Below are 23,246 nucleotides of genomic sequence, written 5' to 3' on the forward strand. Positions count from 1 at the left end.
TTTTGGATGAGCAATTCATACTAATTACCAAAAACAAAAACACTAACCAAATTCATGCTACTGTAGTACCCTGAATTTCAAACCAAAACCAAAAACTGTACTCCTTCAGTCGATTTAAATGTCTATTCAGATCTCTACACAGGCTCAGGGACCTGGGAGGGGGGAACCTTTTCATTCAGTACTCCCTGTAACATTTTGTCTCTAAAGTCCTGGGGATCCAGACATTTATTTGCCGCCTTCACAATGATGTCTAGCTTGTTTGATTTGTTATTAGTTTGACTAGTGCAATTTGGCACTTGCGCTATAAACGCAACAAAGTCCACCTTCTTCACTATTAGTGTGTCGGGAACCTTCTCCTGCATGGCATTCACTGTAGACTGTGGGACATCCACTACCATCTCCTTTCTACTGACTCCTTCAGCTATTTTCACTGCCTACACATAGGAGACCTGCTGCATTGCCCTGAACCTAGCTACTGTGACCTCCATCCGTACAGGGCACTCCGAGATCTCGGGAACGTGATTCCCATCACAATTACAACATCATGCCTCATCTGACTCTTCAACTACAAACTATTTATTGCTTTGACAAACACTTGCCACGTGTCCAAACTTTTTACAATTGCAAGACTGCAACGGCTTCTGTACATATGGTCTCACCGCATATCTCACATACCAAAGTTGTATATAAGTTAGGAGAACCACTTCATCAAATGACAGCAACATCGATAGGCTTAGCTCCTTCTTTCCATTTATCATTCGATTCAAGTGACATGGGTCTACCACTCCTAGCATGTTACTAACATTAGCTACCTCATTCAGGGCACGTGGCAACCCGTCATTCAGGGCATTGAGACCCACCTGTTTAGGTAAAAATATATATATAATAATAACATATAGAGTATATATATATGTTTTGTTGTTGTTGCCTGTTTTGCAGGTTATTTTGACATTAATCAGTTTGCAAACAAGGTAAAAATAATAACAACTGAGTTAATAAAGCTGCATATAAACATGGTCTCTTTTTTGCTTTCTTGAGTAAGGCAGCTCCAAATTGCAGGTGTTTCAGCTTAGCTCAGTGCTTTCTGTGGCAGCAACTGGAAAATACGGCCCATAGGGGTTGATAATGTTCTCTAGTTGCGCTGTGATTGGCTCAGTTTTCTGGACACTACATCACAACAAAATCTATGGGGAGAGCTTGAAAATTCTAGCCCCTTAGGTGTTGCCATAGAGTTATATTAGAAGTGCCCATCCAATAAGGCTCAAGGTCATTGGCCACAGATAAAAATGAAGTCTAATCACATTATATCTACCATAGCTTTGATTGGACTGATCATGTCAACATCTTAGCTAGCAAGCTAGACAAGCAGTCATCATCATGAATCACGTCGACAATCTACTGGCAAATCCTTTTCAAACCTTGTCATATGTCATATGGTGCTCTTTGGCCATTGAACATATATACATTACACAACAAGTTAGAAAATGAAAATTCAACAATGGGTGGTTTGGTAGGAATCAGTGGCTAACTGCAAGTGTTGCAAAGCAATAACTAACCTTCTATTCAGTGGAGTGGGTGTGTGGTCCAAGTCTGGGTTTAAGGGTCTCTTTTCCAAGCTTAAAAGGATAAACATTCAACACCATGGGCCAGAAAAGGTCGAATACATTGGCCATGATGTCAATCTGCCATGTTCAAAACAACTGGAAAATCTCTGACTTCAGTGAGTTCAAGACAACTGGGCACTCTGAAAATAACAAGCTCCAACTGGGAAAATACGCTTTGAACGGTCATCCTTCTCGGGCCTCTTTCTAGAGCTCCGACCTGAAGATCACTGACGTCATGATACTGTTGTGACTAGGTGGTGCACATATAGCCTATAGCCTGTTTTGGAGAAATGTAATAATTGAATATTTTAAGAGCTTTCATTGCTTATATGCCCCCTTTATTTATCCTGCGGTTCTGACTTGGTGTACAAGGAGAATACTATAAGAACAGCCCATGTTCTGAATTCTGTCACTGTACATTTTAAAAGTGCTGACAAATAGTTACCTTGACTACGTTCGTCCTATCTTGCTCATTAATGTCTTAATCAAAATTATGGATTTCCTCTTATCTGCTCATTGAAATTACGGATTGCCTCTTATCTGCTCATTGAAATTACGGATTGCCTCTTATCTGCTCGTCTTCCCTTTATGCCATAGTTTGTACATCTCAATTGTCAGTAGAAACCACATTTGTTTAGGCAAGTCAGCCATATCAGTTATGGTTTTTTTAAAGGCAGTAAATGAGGCTGAATGAACTGTTTTGCTGCCAGACAAGGCTCCGCTGATAGACAGGTGGAGCAGTGGTAAGGATGGTGCTCCATGGTGCTCCATGGTGCTGAAAGAAAGCTTTGTTGCTAGGGCAGCATTATGTAGGCCCTAACAGTTTGTGGGAACCGTTTGTCACCGTTAAAGTGCAATCCATGTATTATTTAGTGCTGTGTTGTGTAGTGGCTTTGCTGGCATGCATCCCAAAATATTTTTTGAGTTTGCCTCACCAACATGTACATGCTAAAATCGCCACTGTACATCACTATCATCACGATACCCTCCCCAAAGAGGCCTCCCTCCCAGTTATGTCTGACATCAGCAACGGAAAGCGAGAGGCATCTGGTGTTGTGCCATTGAAAACGCATACTCAAAATTCTATACATATTTACATGAAATTGTGTGAGGTCTACTACTAATTTATTTTGATACGGGACGTGATAGCCTGCTTTTCACATTGACTACTATGGAGATGTTATTTATTAGCTGTTATCTAGACAATATTGGTTAGCTGACTACTGCAAATGAGTTATTATTACTGTCAATAATCATATATAGTCTATATGAGTTGGAGATCAGATTGCCTAGCTAAATAAGACAGTGGACAGTTTCAACCCACATATTTAACCCCTTATTGTGTGTTTGTGTGTGTGGATATATACAGTTGAGTGAGCGAGAGAGGGCGCGCGCGCGCGCTTGTACCTGCCTTCGTGTGTAGCTTACCTGCGTGCTTCCTTGCATCCTTTATCAATCATAGACTGTAAATACAGGCCATATCATCAAGTTTGACTGTGTATTGCACCGTGTGGCGTGTGTTGCTTTAAAGGGGGCGTTCGGCCGCATATTCACAATCGGCCACAGTGTAAACTGAAGAGAGGCTCATTTGAAGCAAATAGCTGTCTTTGTGCAATTGAATCAACAGCAACAGTGGGGCGCAATGGGAGGTAAGATGTTTCAATAATTTCGTTTTTCTATTTTAATAGGGGGGACAAATCAACATAGGCTTGAATGCCTCGGCAGCTTTCGAATTATACTGTTATTTTCTTATTCCAGAGGCCGAGACGCGCCATAAATTGCTGCGCAATGTGAAGAAAGAGGTGGGTGCCTATCTATTTGCAATGTTTATAAGAACTAATTATTAGAACTAACCTTGGTCATGGATCGCTGGCAGCAGTTCTGTTTTATTGGGATTGCCAAAATGAGATTGTAAAATAGGGAGGTCTAATCGAATTGATATGTTTCAATAAAATGTTGCCTAATTGTGAGAATGTAGCCTAATATGTTTTTTTTTATCGTTATTTAATTAGAAACGGTGCGTTCATGCATTCAGAGACGACTTGGATTGAAATACTTGGATTATAGCCTATGCAGAGAAATCATAATCATAATTTGGTCTCAGTAGGTAGCCTAGGCAATAACGCCAGGATCAGTGTAACGGTTAGTTAAGGTATGGATCCGTTATCTGCATGTGAATACGTGTGTATGTCACAGTGCAGAGCCAATGAGCATCATAATTTCTTTTTATTGATAACTGCTTTTACTGAGATGTCTTTCATGTTAATGCTCGTGCTGTAATGGAGGGCAATTCAGTTCACTGGGCGCTAATATCTCAGATAGCCTAGTGCCCCTCTCTCTTTTATATAAAACACAACACCAAATCAATTGATAAGATTGTCTTGCTTCATCCAGTGTTTAGAAAGTTCAAGTGTAACTGACAGTTTTTTAGCAACATTAAATCTTATTCAAATCTGTTCATTTACACCCCCAGGAAGAATATGACACTTTTTAAAAATATTTTTGACATGTGAGCACTTAGATATATGGTCATTTTCATAAATTCTTAGGATGTTGCTGTTGTTCCATGATGTTCCAGTTTATTATTTGGCGACTCCTCACCGTTATCTGACCCCACCACCTCTGCAAGAGACCCCCATCTGTTAGCTACAGCCATATCATACTTCTTCAAAGGAAAATTGGCTTATGGTATAGTTTGGGCTGCAGATTTGGGGAACATGAAAGGGAGAGAGGAGACTACCTCCCTGTCTGGCTCCTTTTCTGTGTAGCTGCATGCTGGTGTGTCCTCTGTCCATTTAAGAGTTGCACTTTGTTGTTTTATGGGGGGGGGGGGGGGGAGTACATCATTAGCAGCAGACTATATAGTGTACTCATTTGTATGGATAGCACTGACCAGTGGTGTAGTGTAGGGTAAACGCAAGTAAACACAGTTTACTCAGATTTAGCAGAAAAATGCATGGAAAGTATAGGAAAGCCCCCACAACGAGCTTTCAAAGTTTACACACATTTTTTTAATCACTAAATCACTGGCACTGTTCATCTTTGTGACATTTTTAGAAGAGGAAAATAACGGTTTGGACAACAGACCAAGTGATTGGCTATTCACTTCCATTGTTTGTAATTATGAGAGCTTGATCTTTGACAGAGCTGAATAAATAAATGGGTGACTTTTATTGGTGATACATATTAGAATGTTATCTATAGATAACTTACAACACACACACACATACACAACATGCATCATCACGTACGCACGCACACACACGCTCACACAGGCACATGCAAGACAAAAGACCCTTATTCTGACAAGTTATTCATGGCAGCAATTCTTATTGTGAGTCTTGTGAAGGCAATCATTGGCTCTGGTGCCCGCTGGGGGGTAAACAGGATGTTTTATTCAGTAGTGTGTGGGATGGAGACTTCCACGTTTAGCTTCACCATGCCTGTGGAGGCCTCATCACACTGGGGACATGACTGGCACCAGGTCGTGCAGATACTAAATATACTGTATCTCAAACTCTGACAGGTTTTCCCAGTTTTTCGAGTAGATTTGATTGGATTTCTATCTCACAATGTTCACAATTTCTCTGTACTGTATAATTCCAGAATCTGGGAATTGGTCACAATATATTTTACTAGTGCACGTTTTTTTACACTGGTCAAACTCTGTCTTGTCTGAAGTGATACATATCTGCATGCTCACTTGCATTCCCTCGCCACCCTCCCTCTGCCTACCTGTGATGATCTATTGTTGCGTAATCACTCCCCAACCTTCTACACTTTGATTTTCTTTCTGTTTCCTCATGTCAGAACCTCTCTTCATCTGCCTGTTAAATTAAAGCCAATGTCACCTTTATCTCGCTCTTTTCTTCCCAGGTGAAACAGATCATGGAAGAGGCAGTGACTCGGAAGTTTGTGCATGCAGACAGCAGCCATATAATATCCTTCTGTGGTGAGTGTGTTCATGAAGTAGTGTATTACTTATTTAATCAGTGTTGCAGATTTTACAGTTTGTCAAGGCCAATTTGTTTGTGAACAGAAGTACTGACAGTTCGTATTGCTCATTGGAGTTTTGACTTGCCTATATCTTTTGGGCTGGTTTGCTATCCCCTAGTTAAACTTTATGCAGATAGATTAGAGATTGATTCATTAAACTGATCTACAGTGCCATATGGCACCTGATGAGTCATCTGATGGGAGGGAGGGTGCCGTGGTTGATGGGCAGGCCTAGCTGCATAGCTGCTTTGGGTGGGTCTAAGTGTTGATTCAATGACTGCTTAGCTTATGTGTAACAGATACACAAGTGCTTGGTTTATCATCTTGGACCAAACACCATTACGATTGTAATGAGAGCAAGAGAGGAGTGGATAGAAGCAAGAGGTTGTAGTAAGTAAGAAACTCACATGTTTCGTGAGATGAGTAACTTTATCTCCAAAGAGCACCTTTCTTTCTCTTCTCAAAGACCCATGCAGTGCTGCTATTCTCTATAAACTGAATAATCACTGTTGGTTTGAACTAGTCCTTTGTAAACCTCCACCCCCATCCCTCTGGTGTCACAGCCTCACATTTCACACTTGTGATATGACACATAGGATTATTGTTCCATTAACAGCTCAGTAGTAAGATTCTGGAGTCAAAAGCAGGGGGATTATTATTTGGGGGGGATTATTTATAAGCAAAAATGTTATACATTTTTTTATTTATGTTTTTTTCTAAAAAATGTTTTATTTTTGGACATGTCAGCTTCAAGTGATTTTACTTTTGTAAATCTGTTCCATAGTATTCCCACGCATAATAGAGAGATGATGTATATGTGATCATATACAAATGTAAGCAATGTTTGAAATGATTATGTTAAGTCAAATATTATATCTGTTTGGGCTTCTATAAATGACTTGTTCCGGCCCCCTGACCATCCGCTCAAGACAAAAACGGCCCGCGGCTGAATCAAGTTGATGATTCCTGCCATAGACATACAGTTAATTTCACATACAAAATCTTAACTGATTGTATGGTCAGACATTTACTCATGACTACATTGACATTTACAGAGCAAAGTGACATCAGGCATCATCCTGTGGAGTTGAAATGTCAAGCCATGTCAAGTCCTGCCACCTCCTACTACCCCAATCTGCGTACGGTCACATTCTCAACCAAACACAGCTTGATTTTAGGCTGTCTCTTATTCTTTACTATGGTTGTGGCCAGTGCCTGCCTAAAATCAAGCTGTGTTGGTTGAGAATGTGACCGTACACAGATTGGGGTAGTAGGAGGTGGCAGGGCTTGACAGGGCTCTTGGGGAAGGATAAGGTTCTACCAACAACCTTTTGATCAGAATAACTATTTTTGTAAGACAAGAGTTCTTTGTAAGACAAAAGGTTCTACCTAGAAGAACCGTTAACATCTTAAGAACCAATTTTGTGAAGAAAGGGTTCTTTGATAACTTTTTGTAAGGCAAGAAGGATTCTTTGGAAGGGTTTATAAATAGAAACATATATAATATTTCCCAGTTTGACTCTAATATCTGTGTTTTTGCATGTACATTGATTGGTTAATACATTTTATGCTACACAAAGATAAATAACATACATCTAAACTAATCCAATCTGTTGGATTTATTGCTCCTGTTACTGAGATATTTGTTCCAGTTTAGATGATTGAGGTAGTCTCAGTATTCTTCCCTACCCTGGCAGTCATTTTGGATGCAGGTTGCGAGTGATTAACAATTCCACTTGCTGGATATCCCAACTGTCTGGATTCCAATAGGAATTTCAAATGACTTTGCAAGCCAGCATAATGTGACTTGCAGGCCGGATGTGGCCTGTATACCAGGAAACTCCTAACACCACTATTTTAGGGTATAGCTAGGCCCTCAAAGAAAAGCTTGGTGTACATGTATTGTCATAAATAATACAATTCTAAAGGCTAATGAGGCTAGTAGAACCCTCCATAGACGGTTCTAGGAAGAACTTTTATATTATAAAATGGTTCTTGGTAGAACCCTCCATAGACGGTTCTAGGAAGAACTTTTAGATTATAAAATGGTTCTTGGTAGAACCCTCCATAGACGGTTCTAGGAAGAACCTTTAGATTATAAAATGGTTATTTGAAGGATCCTACATAGAGGGTTCTAGATAAAAACCCTCTGCAAATGGTTCTACCCTGCACCAAAAAGGGTTCCTCTATGGGGACAAACCAAAGAATCCTGTATGGTTCTAATTGGCACCTTTTTTTATAAGAGTGTTGCAACATTAAACAGCATTTGTCGGTTTTCAGTCTATTTCTGGTCCTGTTGAGAGCCACCTGCGCCTGCCCTCCAACCCATCCCTGCCTCTCTGCAGTAGCACTCAAAATGTCCAAGGGTTTCTCACTTAATTTTCACCGGGTGCTCCTGAAAAATATCAAACTTTGCTAGGGAAATCCATAAACAGAATGTGGTTTACTTGTTGTTTACAGGGTATGCAATCATAGCTTAGTGAATATCGCTTTGGGGAAAACCAAACTGTGTTTACTGTTTGTGTCTGTATATTCTGTACTATGTGTGTCAACAGCTGTAGTGGAGGCATGTGTGCTCCATGGGCTGAAGAGGCGAGCAGCGGGCCTCCTGTGCAGTAATAAGGTAGCAGCACTCTTCATGAAGGTGGGGAAGAGCTTCACCCCGGTGGAGGAACTGTGTCAAAAGGTCCAAGAACTAGAGCAGCTCATCGAGACCAAGTAAGACAATGATCTTGGATAGTAATTCCCATCACCCCCCATCCCCCTCCACACACACACAGATGTCAAAAGTATACCACATTTGTATCACACTCTCCTCTCCTCTCCTCCAGCAGACAGGCTCAACTAAATAATGTCAGTGTACCGAAACAACCCAGGGTGACCAACCTCCCCCCCCAGGGCTTGAGGAACCTGTGGATCCGCACTGCTCTTATGGAGAAGCTTCTGGACAAGATTGTCATGTACCTAGTGGAGAACAGCAGGTTAATCAACTGATCAGCTTCTGGCTGATATTGTGTTTGATCTTACAAATCACAATAGTTGCTGTTCAATGTATAGCCTACTACTCATATCCCTTTCACACAAAGTCATTCTTCTACTAACTATACCATACCACCAACTATTGCCGGAATCAAAGCCCAAACTTTTATTTCCCGCCTAACGACCAAGTAATTATTTCGGTAAAGTTCTGCCTACGGCTCAGTATGAAACGTAGCCGTAATGCTGGGCAGGCATTGGCACGCACTACTCTCTTAAACTCTTGATGGTTGCTAGGCAGCGGCAGTAAACCATCCTCCTGCCAGTTCTACAATTTGGCTAGGGAAATGTTAGCTAAGTTAAGGTAAGTGCTGTTTATGATCATCTTGTCTAGTTGGCTAATTATTTAGAACATTTTGCCAGCATGTTATGTAATATATTATTTTGCTCTTCACTCACTGACGCTTAGAAGCCTAGACCTATTCCTGACTAAAACCCTGTGTCTTCACTGACTTGTCTCAATCAATGTGATTTTGGTGGTATAGCTCATCTGTTCGTTTGGTTATCTACAATATCGCTGATCAGAAACATTTAGCAATAATAGGCTATCACTTTTTTTTATATGACAGCTGTTTCACACATTCCCGTGACACAAGTTGTGTGGGAACAATATTATTTGTATTTTACTCTATTTTTATTCTATCATATTCTTACTACAAAATATATGGGTGTGGACTGTGATCGGGGTAGGTGTGTCTTGACTGTTTAATGAACCAAATAGATCTCATTTGGACGTAACATAATTAAACTCAAAATATGTAATTCTATTGTTTCTTATGTTTCGTAGGACTTGCCTTAACAAATGAATAATAGATGTATTTTTGATTGTGTATATTCAATGGATTTATTCAAATAAACGCCCAATCACATCTGCACATTACTATTACCACTTGTCACTGACCTGCCGGAATGCGCACAGGAGGTATAAAAGGCATGTGTAGGCAAGAATGTGGGAGAAATGGCCTTGTTAGTAATGGGGTCATATAAACATTGCCATTTCTTTTGTCAAAATACTGTAAATCTTATGCAAAAACAGTATTACAGTCACTTTTCAGAGTCTTGCACCATTTTTAGTAAATGATTTTCTGTCTTCCAGTACTTTCTATGACAGGGAGGCCATTCTAATGGATGCTGTGGATGGACCAATCCTTGCCTCTCTGTTAGGTATTAATGGACCTCTTCTTATAGCTTCTATTGCCAGAATGTGGCCAGACAGATCTGATAAGATAAGAAATAGCACATTGAATGGCACATTACAGTGACTGTGACTCCCTCCCACAACATGACATACAGTTGAAGTCGGAAGTTTACATACACCTTAGCCAAATACATTTAAACTCTGTGTTTCACAATTCCTGACATTTAATCCTAGTAAAAATTCCCTGTCTTAGGTCAGTTAGGATCACCACTTTATTTTAAGAATGTGAAATGTCAGAATTATAGTAGATAGAATTATTTATTTAAGATTTTTTTCTATCATAACATTCCCAGTGGGTCAGAAGTTTACATACACTCAATTAGTATTTGGTAGCATTGCCTTTAAGTTGTTTAACTTGGGTCAAACGTTTCGGGTAGCCTTCCACAAGCTTCCCACAATAAGTTGGGTGAATTTCGGCCCATTCCTCCTGACAGAGCTGGTGTAACTGAGTCAGGTTTGTAGGCCTCCTTGCTCGCACACGCTTGTTCAGTTCTGCCCACACATTTTCTATAGGATTGTGATGGGCACTCCAATACCTTGACTTTGTTGTCCTTAAGCCATTTTGCCACAACTTTGGAAGTATGCTTGGAGTCATTGTCCATTTGGAATACCCATTTGTGACCAAGTTTTAACTTCCTGACTGATGTCTTGAGATGTTGCTTCAATATATCCACATCATTTTCCTTTCCTCATGAAAGGAAAGTGTATCAGTCCCTCCTGCAGCAAAACAACATGATGCTGCCACCCCTGTGCTTCACGGTTGGGATGGTGTTCTTCGGCTTGCAAGCCTCCCCCTTTTTCCTCCAAACATAACGATGGTCATTATGGCCAAAGAGTTGTATTTTTGTTTCATCAGACCAGAGGACAGTTCACCAAAAAGTATGATCTTTGTCCCCATGTGCAGTTGCAAACCATAGTCTGGCTTTTTTTTAATGGTGGTTTTAGAGCAGTGGCTTCTTCCTTGCTGAGCGGCCTTTCAGGTTATGTTGATATAGGACTCGTTTTTACTGTGGATATAGATTTTGTACCTGTTTCCTCCAGCATCCTCACAAGGTCCTTTGCTGTTGTTCTGGGATTGATTTGCACTTTTGGAACCGAAGTACGTTCATCTCTAGGAGACAGAACGTGTCTCCTTCCTGAGCGGTATGACGGCTGCGTGGTGCCATGGTGTTTATACTTGCGTACTATTGTTTGTACAGATGAACGTGGTTCTTTCAAGCGTTTGGAAATTGCTCCCAAGGATGAACCAGACTTGTGTAGGTCTACAATATTGTTTTCTGAGGTCTTGGCTGATTTCTTTTGATTTTCCCATAATGTCAAGCAAAGAGGCACTGAGTTTGAAGGTAGGCCTTGAAATACATCCACAGGTAGACCTCCAATTGACTCAAATTATGTCAATTAGCCTATCAGAAGCTTCTAAAGCAATGACATAATTTTCTGGAATTTTCCAAGCTGTTTAAAGGCACAGTCAACTTAGTGTGTGTAAACTTCTGACTCACTGGAATTGTGATACAGTGAATTATAAGTTAAATAATATGTCTGTAAGCAATTGTTGGAAAAATTACTTGTGTCATGCACAAAGTAGATGTCCTAACCGACTTGCCAAAACTATAGTTTGTTTACAAGGAATTTGTGGAGTGGTTGAAAAACGACTTTTAATGACTCCAACATAAGTGTATTTAAACTTCCGACTTCAACCGTAGGAGACTAGTGCTTAACAGTGGATATTACCTTATTTCAGATAAGGACATGTCTCTGTGGTTTAGAAGATAAATATACTGGTTACTAACTCCAAATTGACTTTATACTCACACGTATAACAGACAAGTGCATTTACCTCTTCCTGTGAGCGTAACAATGACATTGTTGGTACCTAGTTATTTCACTCTGTATGATGATGGTTTAGTACAGTTCTTTAGGGGCTAGAAATAGTGATTTCACTTTTCCACGCCCAAACTGTTGTGGATCTCAGTGTTTTGTTGCTTTTACTCTTGCAGTCGGCCCCTGTGCTCTGGAGTACACTAAGGTGAAGACAGCCGACCACTTCTGGACAGACCCATCTGCTGATGAGCTAGTCCAGAGACACCGCATCCACAGTGGCCACTGTCGCCAGGACTCCCCCTCCAGGCGACCTGCCCTGGTCAGTGTGTGGATGATGTGTTTGTAAATGAATGATGTGTGTGAAGTATATGATGTATAAAAAATTGTCAAATGGTCTTTTCTATTAGATCCAGAAGAGGCAGTCCAGTGGCAGTATGGAGGACCGGCCCATCCTGTGGGCTAGGGACTATGTTGAGTCCCTCCATCAGAACAACAGGGCTACACTGCTGTTTGGCAAGAACAACGTCCTGGTGCAGCCGGTGTGTGTATGTGTGTGCATGTGTGTGATTTAAAGGATCTGACATAACTTTTTATCACTGTTTAAACAGCAGGGAATGCTTTGTAACAAATATCTTGTCTTGGTCAACAGAGGGATGACATGGAGGCTATTCCAGGGTACCTGTCTCTCCACCAGACTGCAGATCTCATGACCCTGAAATGGACGCCCAACCAGCTCATGAATGGCACTGTGGCAGATGATACTGAAAAAAGGTAATGTAATATCAAATCACAGTAATAGAAACATATTCAGACACTCATATTTGTCCACTGAGCATGCCAAATTATATATGATTTGTTCACACATTTTTCCTACAGTGTTTATTGGGACTTTGCCATGACTATTCGCCTGGCGGAGATTGTTTATCTGCACTGCCATCAGCAAGGTACAGGAACCTCTCTTAATTATGTAGTCCTATAGCTTTGTATACATTTGTTTGTTTGTGTGTTATTGACCTTGTGATCATGTTTTTTCCCAGTGGACAGTGGTGGGACAGTGGTTCTGGTGAGTCAGGATGGGATCCAGAGGCCTCCACTGCGGTTCCCCCGGGGAGGACACCTGCTCCAGTTCCTGACCTGCCTGGAGACGGGCCTGCTGCCACACGGACAACTGGATCCCCCGCTCTGGTCCCAGAGGGGAAAGGTCAGCATTATTCCGATCTCAATTCATGTTTACTGTAGCCATTATGTCCACATCCACTAAATTAAGCCTGATGGTATGATTTAGCTAGTTGTTTCTAAAACATTATGTTACAAGTGGTAACATCTATAGCATAATGTATGTTGTTTGGCTGAGGATAACTCTGATCTCTGTGTTAGTACACTGCTGCCAGAGGAATACTTTTACACTGACATTGATCTTATCCACCAATTTAGCCTCCAAGTAGAAAATAACATTGACCTGCCAAAGCAAAGGGAACACGGTCTGAAGGTTTTTTTATATGGGTTGTGATGATGAAAGTGGTAGTGATAGCAGAGCTGGGAATATAATTCACAGGCTGCAATAGAAGATAGCTTTGTAAGAGTTGTGGTATATTACCAGCAGGGCAGTGAAAGAATATAAAACCTAGGAATTTAAGTGTGAGTGGGGTCTTAATACATCCTCTGGATAACATGAAGGACATTTGTGAGACCAAGGACAAGGATATTGACTTGAGACTGGCCTTCTCAGGCTGGATCATTAATTATATCTAGCCTAGTCGTGCTTCACAATTAAACAATAGGGATCTGAGTTTTAGAGTAAGATCAAATAAAACTTTAATCACTCTCGCAAATCATCATCATAACATCCCTTTGTCTTATACTGAGTGCAGCACATCCCTTTGTCTTATACTGAGTGCAGTACATTCCTTTGTCTTATACTGAGTGTAGTACATCCCTTTGTCTTATACTGAGTGCAGTACATTCCTTTGTCTTATACTGAGTGCAGTACATCCCTTTGTCTTATACTGAGTGCAGTACATTCCTTTGTATTATACTGAGTGCAGTACATTCCTTTGTCTTATACTGAGTGCAGTACATCCCTTTGTCTTATACTGAGTGCAGTACATCCCTTTGTCTTATACTGAGTGCAGTACATCCCTTTGTCTTATACTGAGTGCAGTATATTCCTTTGTATTATACTGAGTGCAGTACATCCCTTTGTCTTATACTGAGTGCAGTACATCCCTTTGTCTTATACTGAGTGCAGTACATTCCTTTGTATTATACTGAGTGCAGTACATTCCTTTGTATTATACTGAGTGCAGTACATTCCTTTGTATTATACTGAGTGCTTACATTCCTTTGTCTTATACTGAGTGCAGTACATTCCTTTGCCTTATACTGAGTGCAGTACATTCCTTTGCCTACAGGGAAAGGTTTTCCCTAAATTGCGGAAGAGAAGTCCGCAGGGCTCTGTGGAGTCTGTGTCGGATAAAGAAGAGGACGAGGCCACTGACTATGTCTTTCGGATCCTGCTTCCTGGTACTCCGTCAGACTTTGGTATGTCACTTGTGATCTTCTTATTCTGTATCGATTTTCTGTTCAAATATGTTCAGAATAAACTTTTTCATTCATTTGTTTTGCTCGCTCTCATTGTTTTGTTGACCATTGTCCCATGTGCCTTCCCTCAGCCCCTCTCTGTCCAGCCCATGTGTCTCGGCCTGTATCTGTAGTCCTGTGAATCTGTGAACACCCTCCATTAGTTACCCTGGATTTGAGACCATACATGGGCATCAAGTTGTCTTTGTCACACCTCCATCTTCTGTCTTGGTTTGTCAATGTTTCCATGGTTATTATGAAAGAAAGTCACCCAAATCCTCTATCAGTTCTAGAAGATCTTGTAGCTGTTGCTAATGACAATAACAATAACGATGATGTTCATGCTGATGATAACATTGAGCCTGTTGTTTGCTGTCCAGTGGCTCCAGAGCTGATGGACCAGGCGTTGAACATGTGGCACCCCACACCCAGGAAGTCCTCCTGTTTCTCCTGCGCTCTCAACGGATCCCGTGTTGGCTCACTACCCAACGGCTGCAACCAGGACAGGGCTCCCCTGAAACTCCTCTGTGACACCATGAAGTACCAGATCATTTCCCGTGCTTTCTATGGTTGTGAGTACATGCATCATAAATTCATTTAGGAAAGACCGATTCAAATGCTATAATCTTCATGCAGTGGCATACTGCAGCTTCACAAGGGCGAGGGGGGGGCGTCTTGCGGGAATGTTTTGTACGCCAGTGTCTTCATGTTATGGTTGGATTGATAACCATGCACGTTTCTTCACTTCTTCATTGAAGGGCTTGCCTACTGCCGTCACCTGTCCACTGTTCGTATCCACCTCTCTGCCCTGGTCAACCCCACCATCGTCGACCCTAACGTGCCTCATGATGCCCAGGAAGGACTCACTGTGGATGTCTGGAGCAGCTTCCTCCAGGACCGCTCTGTAAGATCTACTGTACCATCTGCTCATCATTCTCAACACACTGTACACACAACCACAACATGCAGTGATTGTGTATGTTCTTCAAGGCTTAGATAACTGATCACAGTGTGAATGTAACTGCTTCATCAACATCCCACTGAGAGGCGTACAGAATCACACAGCAGCTGATGACAGTACTGTATTGAGTCTGTATTTAATCACATTCACAATCTTTTCTCCTGCAGGCATATGATGAGCATGAGCTTCTGCGTCTGGTGTACTATGGTGGTGTGGCTCCTACAATACGCAAGGAGGTCTGGCCATTCCTGCTGGGACACTACCACTTCGATATGACCCAGAAATGTAGGATGGAGGTGGGTATTGTTATATTGTAATGTGGTAAAATTATGGAACTCAGGAATCAAAGTAGGAAGGATGATCAAATGTACACACTAGTGACCCTGTGTGTTTATAATCTGTGTATAGGTGGATGAGCAGGTGCGGGCCTGCTATGAGCAGACTATGAAAGAGTGGCTGGGCTGTGAGGTCATCGTAAAGCAGAAAGAGGGGGAGAAGCATGCTGAAGCCATAGCCAAGTGCAACTCTGTGGCCAGTGTGGACAGACCAGGACCAGTGCAGAGAGACTCCACCATCAGCACTGATGTAAGAGGGCCATACCAGTCCCATTTGATGAGTGCAACACATGACAGAATTTGTGACTCATAATCATATGGTTAACACACTTACATATGTCTCTCCCCATGCTGTTCTGGTCTCTTCCTGGTTGGCATTTATCTCATCCTCCTACACCAGTCCTCACAGAGCATTGGTTCAGACAAACAGATTGCCCACTCACAGAATGACTCCAGAAGTAGCACACAGGTATAGTATGTTTATACTGAAGGATTTTAATAGAATATCTTGGTTAGAGTTCGACCAATTATGATTTTTCAACGCCGATACCGATACCGATTATTGGAGGACCAAAAAAGCCGATACCGATTAATCGGCCGATTTAAAAACAAAATGTATTTGTAATAATGACAATTACAACAATACTGAATGAACACTTATTTTAACTTAATATAATAGATCAATAAAAATCAATTTAGCCTCAAATAAATAATGAAACATGTTCAATTTGGTTTAAATAATGCAAAAACAAAGTGTTGGAGAAGTAAAAGTGCAATATGTATCATGTAAAAAAGCTAACGTTTGAGTTCCTTGCTCAGAACATGAGAACATATGAAAGTTGGTGGTTCCTTTTAACATGACACTTCAATATTCCAAGGTAAGAGGTTTTAGGTTGTAGTTAATATAGTATTTATAGGACTATTTCTCTCTATACCATTTGTATTGCATATACCTTTGACTATTGGATGTTCTTATAGGTGTAACGGTATAACTTTAGACCGTCCCCTCGCCCATACCCGGGCGCGAACCAGGGACCCTCTGCACACATCAACAACAGTCACCCACGAAGCATCGTTACCCATCGCTCCACAAAAGCCGCGGCCCTTGCAGAGCAAGGGGAACAACTACTTCAAGGTTTCAGGGCAAGTGACGTCACCGATTGAAACGCTATTTAGCGCACACCGCTAACTAAGCTAGCCGTTTCACATCCGTTACATAGGCACTATAGTTTTGCCAGTGTAACAGTATAGCTTCCGTCCCTCTCCTCGCCCCAACTGGGCTCGAACCAGGAACACATCGACAACAGCCACACTCGAAGCAGCGTTACCCATCGCTCCACAAAAGCTGGGGCCCTTGCAGAGCAAGGGGAATAACTGCTCCAAGTCTCAGAGCGAGTGACGTTTGAAACGCTATTAGCGCACACCCAGCTAACGAACTAGCCATTTCACATCGGTTACACCAGCCATTAGGCTGATAGGCTTGAAGTCATAAACAGCGCTGTGCTTGCAAAGAGCTACTCACAAAACGCACGAAAGTGCTGTTTGAATGAATGCTTACGAGCCTGCTGCTGCCTACCATCGCTCAGTCAGACTGCTCTATTAAATCATAGACTTAATTATAACATAATAACACACAGGAATATAAGCCTTTGGTCATTAATATGGTCATATCCGGAAACTACCATTTCGAAAACAAAACGTTTATTATTTCAGTGAAATACGGAACCGTTCGGTATTTTATCTAACGGGTGGCATCCCTAAGTCTAAATATTCTTGTTACATTGCACAACCTTCAATGTTATGTCATAATTCTGGCAAATTAGTTCGCAATGAGCCAGGCTGCCCAAACTGTTGCATATACCCTAACTCTGCGTGCAATGAACGCAAGAGAAATGACACAATTTCACCTGGTTAATATTGCCTGCTAACCTGGATTTCATTTAGCTAAATATGCAGGTTTAAAAATATATACTTCTCTGTATTGATTTTAAGAAAGGCATTGGTGTTTATGGTTAGGTACAGTCGTCCAACGATTGTGCTTTTTTTTTCAAATGTGCTTTTGTTAAATCATCCCCCAACGTTCCATCGATTATATGCAACGCAGGACACGCTAGATAAACGAGTAATTTCATCAACCATGTGTAGTTATAACTAGTGATTATGATTGATTGTTTTTTTACAAGATACGTTTAATGCTAGCTAACAAATTACCTTGGCTTCTACTGCATTCGCATAACAGGCAGGCGCCTCATGGAGTGCAATGAGAGGCAGGTGGTTAGAGCGTTGGACTAGTTAACTGTAAGGTTGCAAGATTGGATCCCCGAGCCGACAAGGTGAAAATCTGTCGTTCTGCCCCTGAACAAGGCAGTTAACCCACCATTCCTAGGCCGTCATTGAAAATAAGAATGTGTTCTTAACTGACTTGCCTAGTTAAATAAGCGTATAAAAAAATGTAAAATGTAAAAACATCTGCAAAATCGGCGCCCAAAAATACAGATTTCCGATTGTTATGAAAACTTGAAATCGGCCCTAATTAATCGGCCATTCCGATTAATCGGTCGACCTCTAATCTTGATAATACTTGGTATTCACTCTCCTATGGTCTGTTGTTGTAGGCATTTTGGTTTGTCGAGGAAGTGGAACTGATTGAATCTGAGACGAAGCGAGAGAAAAGCAAAGAGCGGTCCAAAACCCCACTGAAAGACCTCCGAGATGTAGCCATCCCAAATGGTACCTCAGACTCTGGGGACCCATCCTTCTACAGCTTGTCTGTTGACTCAGGTCTTCCAGAACAGCCTCAAAGCACAAACAACAGCAACAGTCCTGTATCTGACTCACCAGTCAGACCAGCAGCCACTCAGCCATCACCAGAGCCATCAGCGGTCCAAGGAGCAGCATCTAGCCTAGTGGCCAAGACTGAGCCACCCCTAATAGAGAATCCTTTCACTGTCTTGGGAACTGCAGTTGGATCTGAAGATCTAAAGCTGCCGATAACAGTTGACGACAAGGCTGCATCAGCCGGAGAGTTCAAGGCCCCAGAGCGTGAAGTGGTTGAAAGCTCTAGATTGGTAGAAATCGTGAAAACCTCAGAGAAAGTTGAAGAGGGTTCTTACAAGAAATATGCAAAGTCCTTAGGAAATGTTGAAATGGAAGAAAACAACGTTATAGCAGATGGGTTGTCTGAAGTTTCCACCACAGAAGACACAAAGCTCCTTGTGAGAGCAGTGTTTGCAACTGAGAATACTGATATTCTCAAACTAGAAATGGAGGTTTCTAATATATATATTCCAGCTCCGCCACTAGGCGAGGCCACATTTACTAAAACACAAGAGAACAAAGCCCCAGCGACAGAGCCCTTCTGTTCCAGAGAGCCATCTGTAACAGAAGGAAACAAAGATGCAACAATGATAAGGGAGGCTGGTATTGCTGAAAAAGAGGACACAACCTCCTCTGAAATGGAAGAAATCACAGAATCTGAATTTCTAAAAATGCAAACCCCTCAAACCAGCAAGGCTTGTGTTTGTGAGAAAGACATGGATAGTACTAAAGAAAAGGTTGCAGATGTATTTGTAACCAAACCATTAGACTCTGTGGAGGCCAATTTCCCTGAGAATTACAATAACAAAGCTGCAGAAATGACAGCTGCCATAGATTCAGAGAAACATGCACCTGCATTGCCAGTACTGAATCCACCCCTGCCTGAGGCCAGGGCCAGTGTTACAGTGACATCCCACTCTAGGCGATCTCCTGATACACTAGATTCTGATGACTCGCCCTCCGCCTTAGAGATGGAGGATATTCCCACGGCCTGGGCTAGACCTTTGTCTGGCCTGATGGCTCCCCCACCTGCCCCCTTGGCCCTGGGGAGAGTTGGCTCAGGGGAGCCTGTCCTGGATGCACCCTCCAACACCAGTCCTGATGGAACAGAGCCAGCCCTGTCTGAGGAGGAGCCTGAGATGGAAAGTCTCTACACTCAGTCTGACTCTGTGGTTGAGACAGAGGAACTCAAACCTGATGTCTCACCAGTGGCATTGTCCCCAGCAGGGACTACCTATTCTGTAAGTACTCCAAATGAGTTACCTACTGTATGTGTACTGTAATGAATGTCACAGCTTTTGAGGTTAATTGGCTAAGGGTTGGTTTAACATACAGTACCCAACTGGCTACAGAGCTGACACAATGCTGGTATGAATGACGAAACAATAGCCATTTGAAGTTGATCAAATTGAACTAATCTTAGTCCCTTTTGTCACTCTGTGCAGCAAGAGCAGCTGGATTTGTACTTGCTCAACCTGCATCGCATTGATAAGGACGTGAGGCGCTGTGACAGATCCTACTGGTACTTCACTCCTGCTAACCTGGAGAAACTACGCAACATAATGTGCAGTTATGTATGGCAGCATCTGGAGATTGGCTATGTCCAGGGCATGTGTGATCTGCTGGCTCCTTTACTGGTCATTCTGGATGACGGTCAGTCTGCATTAACAATAGCTCTCTTATACTGCATCATATTACTGCATCATTTGCAGACATGAGTAAGATAACATGAATCATTTGCTGTTTATTTGTGTCTGTGTGTTACTCAGAGGTCATAGCGTTCAGCTGCTTCTCTGAGTTGATGAAAAGAATGAATCACAACTTCCCCCATGGAGGGGCCATGGACTCACACTTTGCCAACATGCGCTCCCTCATCCAGGTACCATAAACACGTATGCTCACACACACGCACGTATATACACAGTCACACATGCACATTATTATAAGTACAGCGATATTACTTTGTAGTACCAGATAGGCACTCTCATCATCTTTTCTGCTAGATCCTTGATGCAGAGCTCTTTGAAGTGATGCAGATGAATGGAGACTACACTCACTTCTACTTCTGCTACCGCTGGTTCCTGCTAGACTTCAAACGAGGTGCTGACATCTGCATGGGCATGTGTTACATCGCACACACTATGAAAGGGCCATGCTGGTGATGTTTAAACCTAATGAATCTTGTTCAAGTTATACAATATGAAGGACCGATACAGATTTTTAGCAATTTTTTTCTGACATTTCATTTCTGTGACATGACTGTTCTGCAGGCAGGTCATATCACAGTCTTCTTTGGTGTATAACCTTCCCTTCAGAGATGGTGTATGATGATGTGTTCTCCGTGTGGGAGACCATCTGGGCGGCCACGTATACCTCCTCCACTCATTTTGTCCTCTTCATCGCTCTGGCACTGGTGGAGATGTACCGAGACATCATCCTGGAGAACAACATGGACTTCACTGACATCATCAAGTTCTTCAACGGTGAGGTTAAACGATGACTTTAGATGTTGTTAGGGAATGTAATATTTGACAATTCAGTTATTTCATTTCATTGCCACTTTCTTTTTGCTTGCTGAATGTATGTTTTGAATGTAGCAACTGCTTTTATTGTGCTTGCTAACAACATCAAAAAGCACAACTCCATGGGCTGCACTCATATGTAAATCAACACAACCAATTAGGTTCTTGTAACACAGTGTGTTTGATTTGATTTCCCTCTTCAGAAATGGCCGAGCATCACAACGTCCCGCAGGTCCTAACGATGGCTCGAGACTTGGTCCTCAAAGTGCAGACTCTCATAGAAAACAAGTAATCCACCATGTGTCTGTTCCTTTCCCTTTCACTCAGTGTGCAACATTTTGACAATATGGTCACTTGTATTTGTATGAAAGCTAAAAAAAACTAACAATTATTCAGTATTTCAAAATCATGCTTCTAAATAATTATTTATATTCCTGAAATCATCAGGTGACCCATACTGAAAATATACTCACACTACAATAATTGCACAACACAATATTTCTGTGTCTCTAAAAGCACTTTCCTATGTTCAGGTAATTAACATTATAATCAATACGTTTGAATAAATGTAATTGTTCACTTAGTGAATGTACCCTTTTAAAAACAAAAACTCTTTTGCATATTGCTTCAGGATGTTTTTGTATTTGTTTTGCCTTAAATGTAGCTATTTTGCGCAGGGATATTCTCAATATGATTACCAAATGAGATCTTGTTTGTACATTGCCATCATGCACTTCCCATCAGTTAGAACCATTCACAGAGTAGAGGTGCAGCCCTCCAACATGGTAGCCAGTATTTTTGTATTAGTGCTTAAATCGGTCTCTTCATTATATATTCATCTGGCTAAATGTCTGTGTGTATTGCTGTGGTACTGTAATGTTAACTGTAAAAGTATTTGTAACACAAAGGCTAATGTTCAAAAGTATCTGTGAGCATAACAATGGAGCTAAATTGTTTCATATCAGATATGTACACACGTCAGCTACGGTATATGTGATCAGATATGTACACACGTCAGCTAATGTACATGTGATCAGATATGTACACATGTCAGCTACTGTACATGTGATCAGATATGTACACATGTCAGCTACTGTACATATGATCAGATATGTACACACGTCAGCTACTGTACATGTGATCAGATATGTACACAAGTCAGCTAATGTACATGTGATCAGATGTGTACTCATGTCAGCTACTGTACATGTGATCAGATATATAAACACATCAGCTACTGTACATGTGATCAGATATGTACACATGTCAGCTACTGTACATGTGATCAGATATGTACACACATCAGCTACTGTACATGTGATCAGATATGTACACCCGTCAGCTACTGTACATGTGATCAGATATATACACACATCAGCTACTGTACATGTGATCAGATATGTACACACGTCAGCTACTGTACATGTGATCAGATATATACACACGTCAGCTACTGTACATGTGATCAGATATGTACACACGTCAGCTACTGTACATATGATCAGATATGTACACACGTCAGCTAATGTACATGTGATCAGATATGTACACACGTCAGCTACTGTACATGTGATCAGATATGTACACACGTCAGCTACTGTACATGTGATCAGATATGTACACACGTCAGCTACTGTACATGTGATCAGATATATACACACATCAGCTACTGTACATGTGATCAGATATGTACACACGTCAGCTACTGTACATGTGATCAGATATGTACACACGTCAGCTACTGTACATGTGATCAGATATGTACACACGTCAGCTACTGTACATGTGATTTGTCGCTTGACAATACAAATAAATAAACCGTCAAACATATATGAGCAAAGGAGAAAAATACAAATATTTTTTATATGTATTCTTGAACTGTTTATTGTTGTTATTACTCTGCTGTGTATTAAACAATCCGTATATTTTGGATTCAGCATTGTGTCAACTTTGGTTTAATTCATTGCACTTTACTCCGCGTTGTCTTTGGTAAAGCCACGTTTTGCCTGTAGCCAAAGTGTGCTGTAGGGTCGTCACTAGTTATCACAGCCATAAAGTCATAATTATGTCTAAACCCTGCCCATTTCTATAATTTCTCTTCTTAAAATCTGATTTCAAACCTAACCCTAACTATAACCACACTGCTAACCTTATGCCTAACCCAAACCTTAAATTTAGACCAACAAGCACCTATTTTGTGTGCCTATTTTGACAATGTGGCTGTGGAATCTGACTTTGTGACTGTGAAACCGTGCTGGTGTTGACAAAAATACACTACAGGATCAAAAGTACGTGGACACCTGCTCGTCGAACATCTCATTCCAAAATCATGGGCATTAAGTTGGTCTGCCCTTTGCTGTCATAACAGCCTCCACT

At 41.4% G+C, this 23,246-nt stretch overlaps 1 protein-coding gene across 1 annotated transcript; it reads left to right on the forward strand.

Annotated features, from left to right (window-relative positions):
• The first annotated feature begins 2,988 nt into the window (after positions 1-2,988).
• Positions 2,989-22,807, forward strand: LOC109892500 (small G protein signaling modulator 1). The gene is made up of 23 exons (XM_020485074.2): positions 2,989-3,253; positions 3,363-3,406; positions 5,481-5,556; positions 8,156-8,318; positions 8,432-8,581; positions 9,733-9,800; positions 11,832-11,974; positions 12,063-12,194; positions 12,305-12,426; positions 12,532-12,599; positions 12,693-12,856; positions 14,067-14,196; positions 14,616-14,807; positions 14,994-15,139; positions 15,364-15,492; positions 15,605-15,781; positions 15,932-16,000; positions 18,147-19,589; positions 19,794-20,001; positions 20,118-20,227; positions 20,352-20,448; positions 20,664-20,831; positions 21,074-22,807. The coding sequence occupies exons 1-23, from the start codon at positions 3,247-3,249 to the stop codon at positions 21,160-21,162; spliced, it is 4,095 nt and encodes a 1,364-aa protein (XP_020340663.1). The 5' UTR covers positions 2,989-3,246; the 3' UTR covers positions 21,163-22,807.
• Positions 22,808-23,246: the final 439 nt, after the last annotated feature.

The sequence above is a fragment of the Oncorhynchus kisutch genome, linkage group LG6 (assembly GCF_002021735.2).
Source record: "Oncorhynchus kisutch isolate 150728-3 linkage group LG6, Okis_V2, whole genome shotgun sequence".
NCBI classification, from domain to species: Eukaryota; Metazoa; Chordata; class Actinopteri; order Salmoniformes; family Salmonidae; genus Oncorhynchus; species Oncorhynchus kisutch.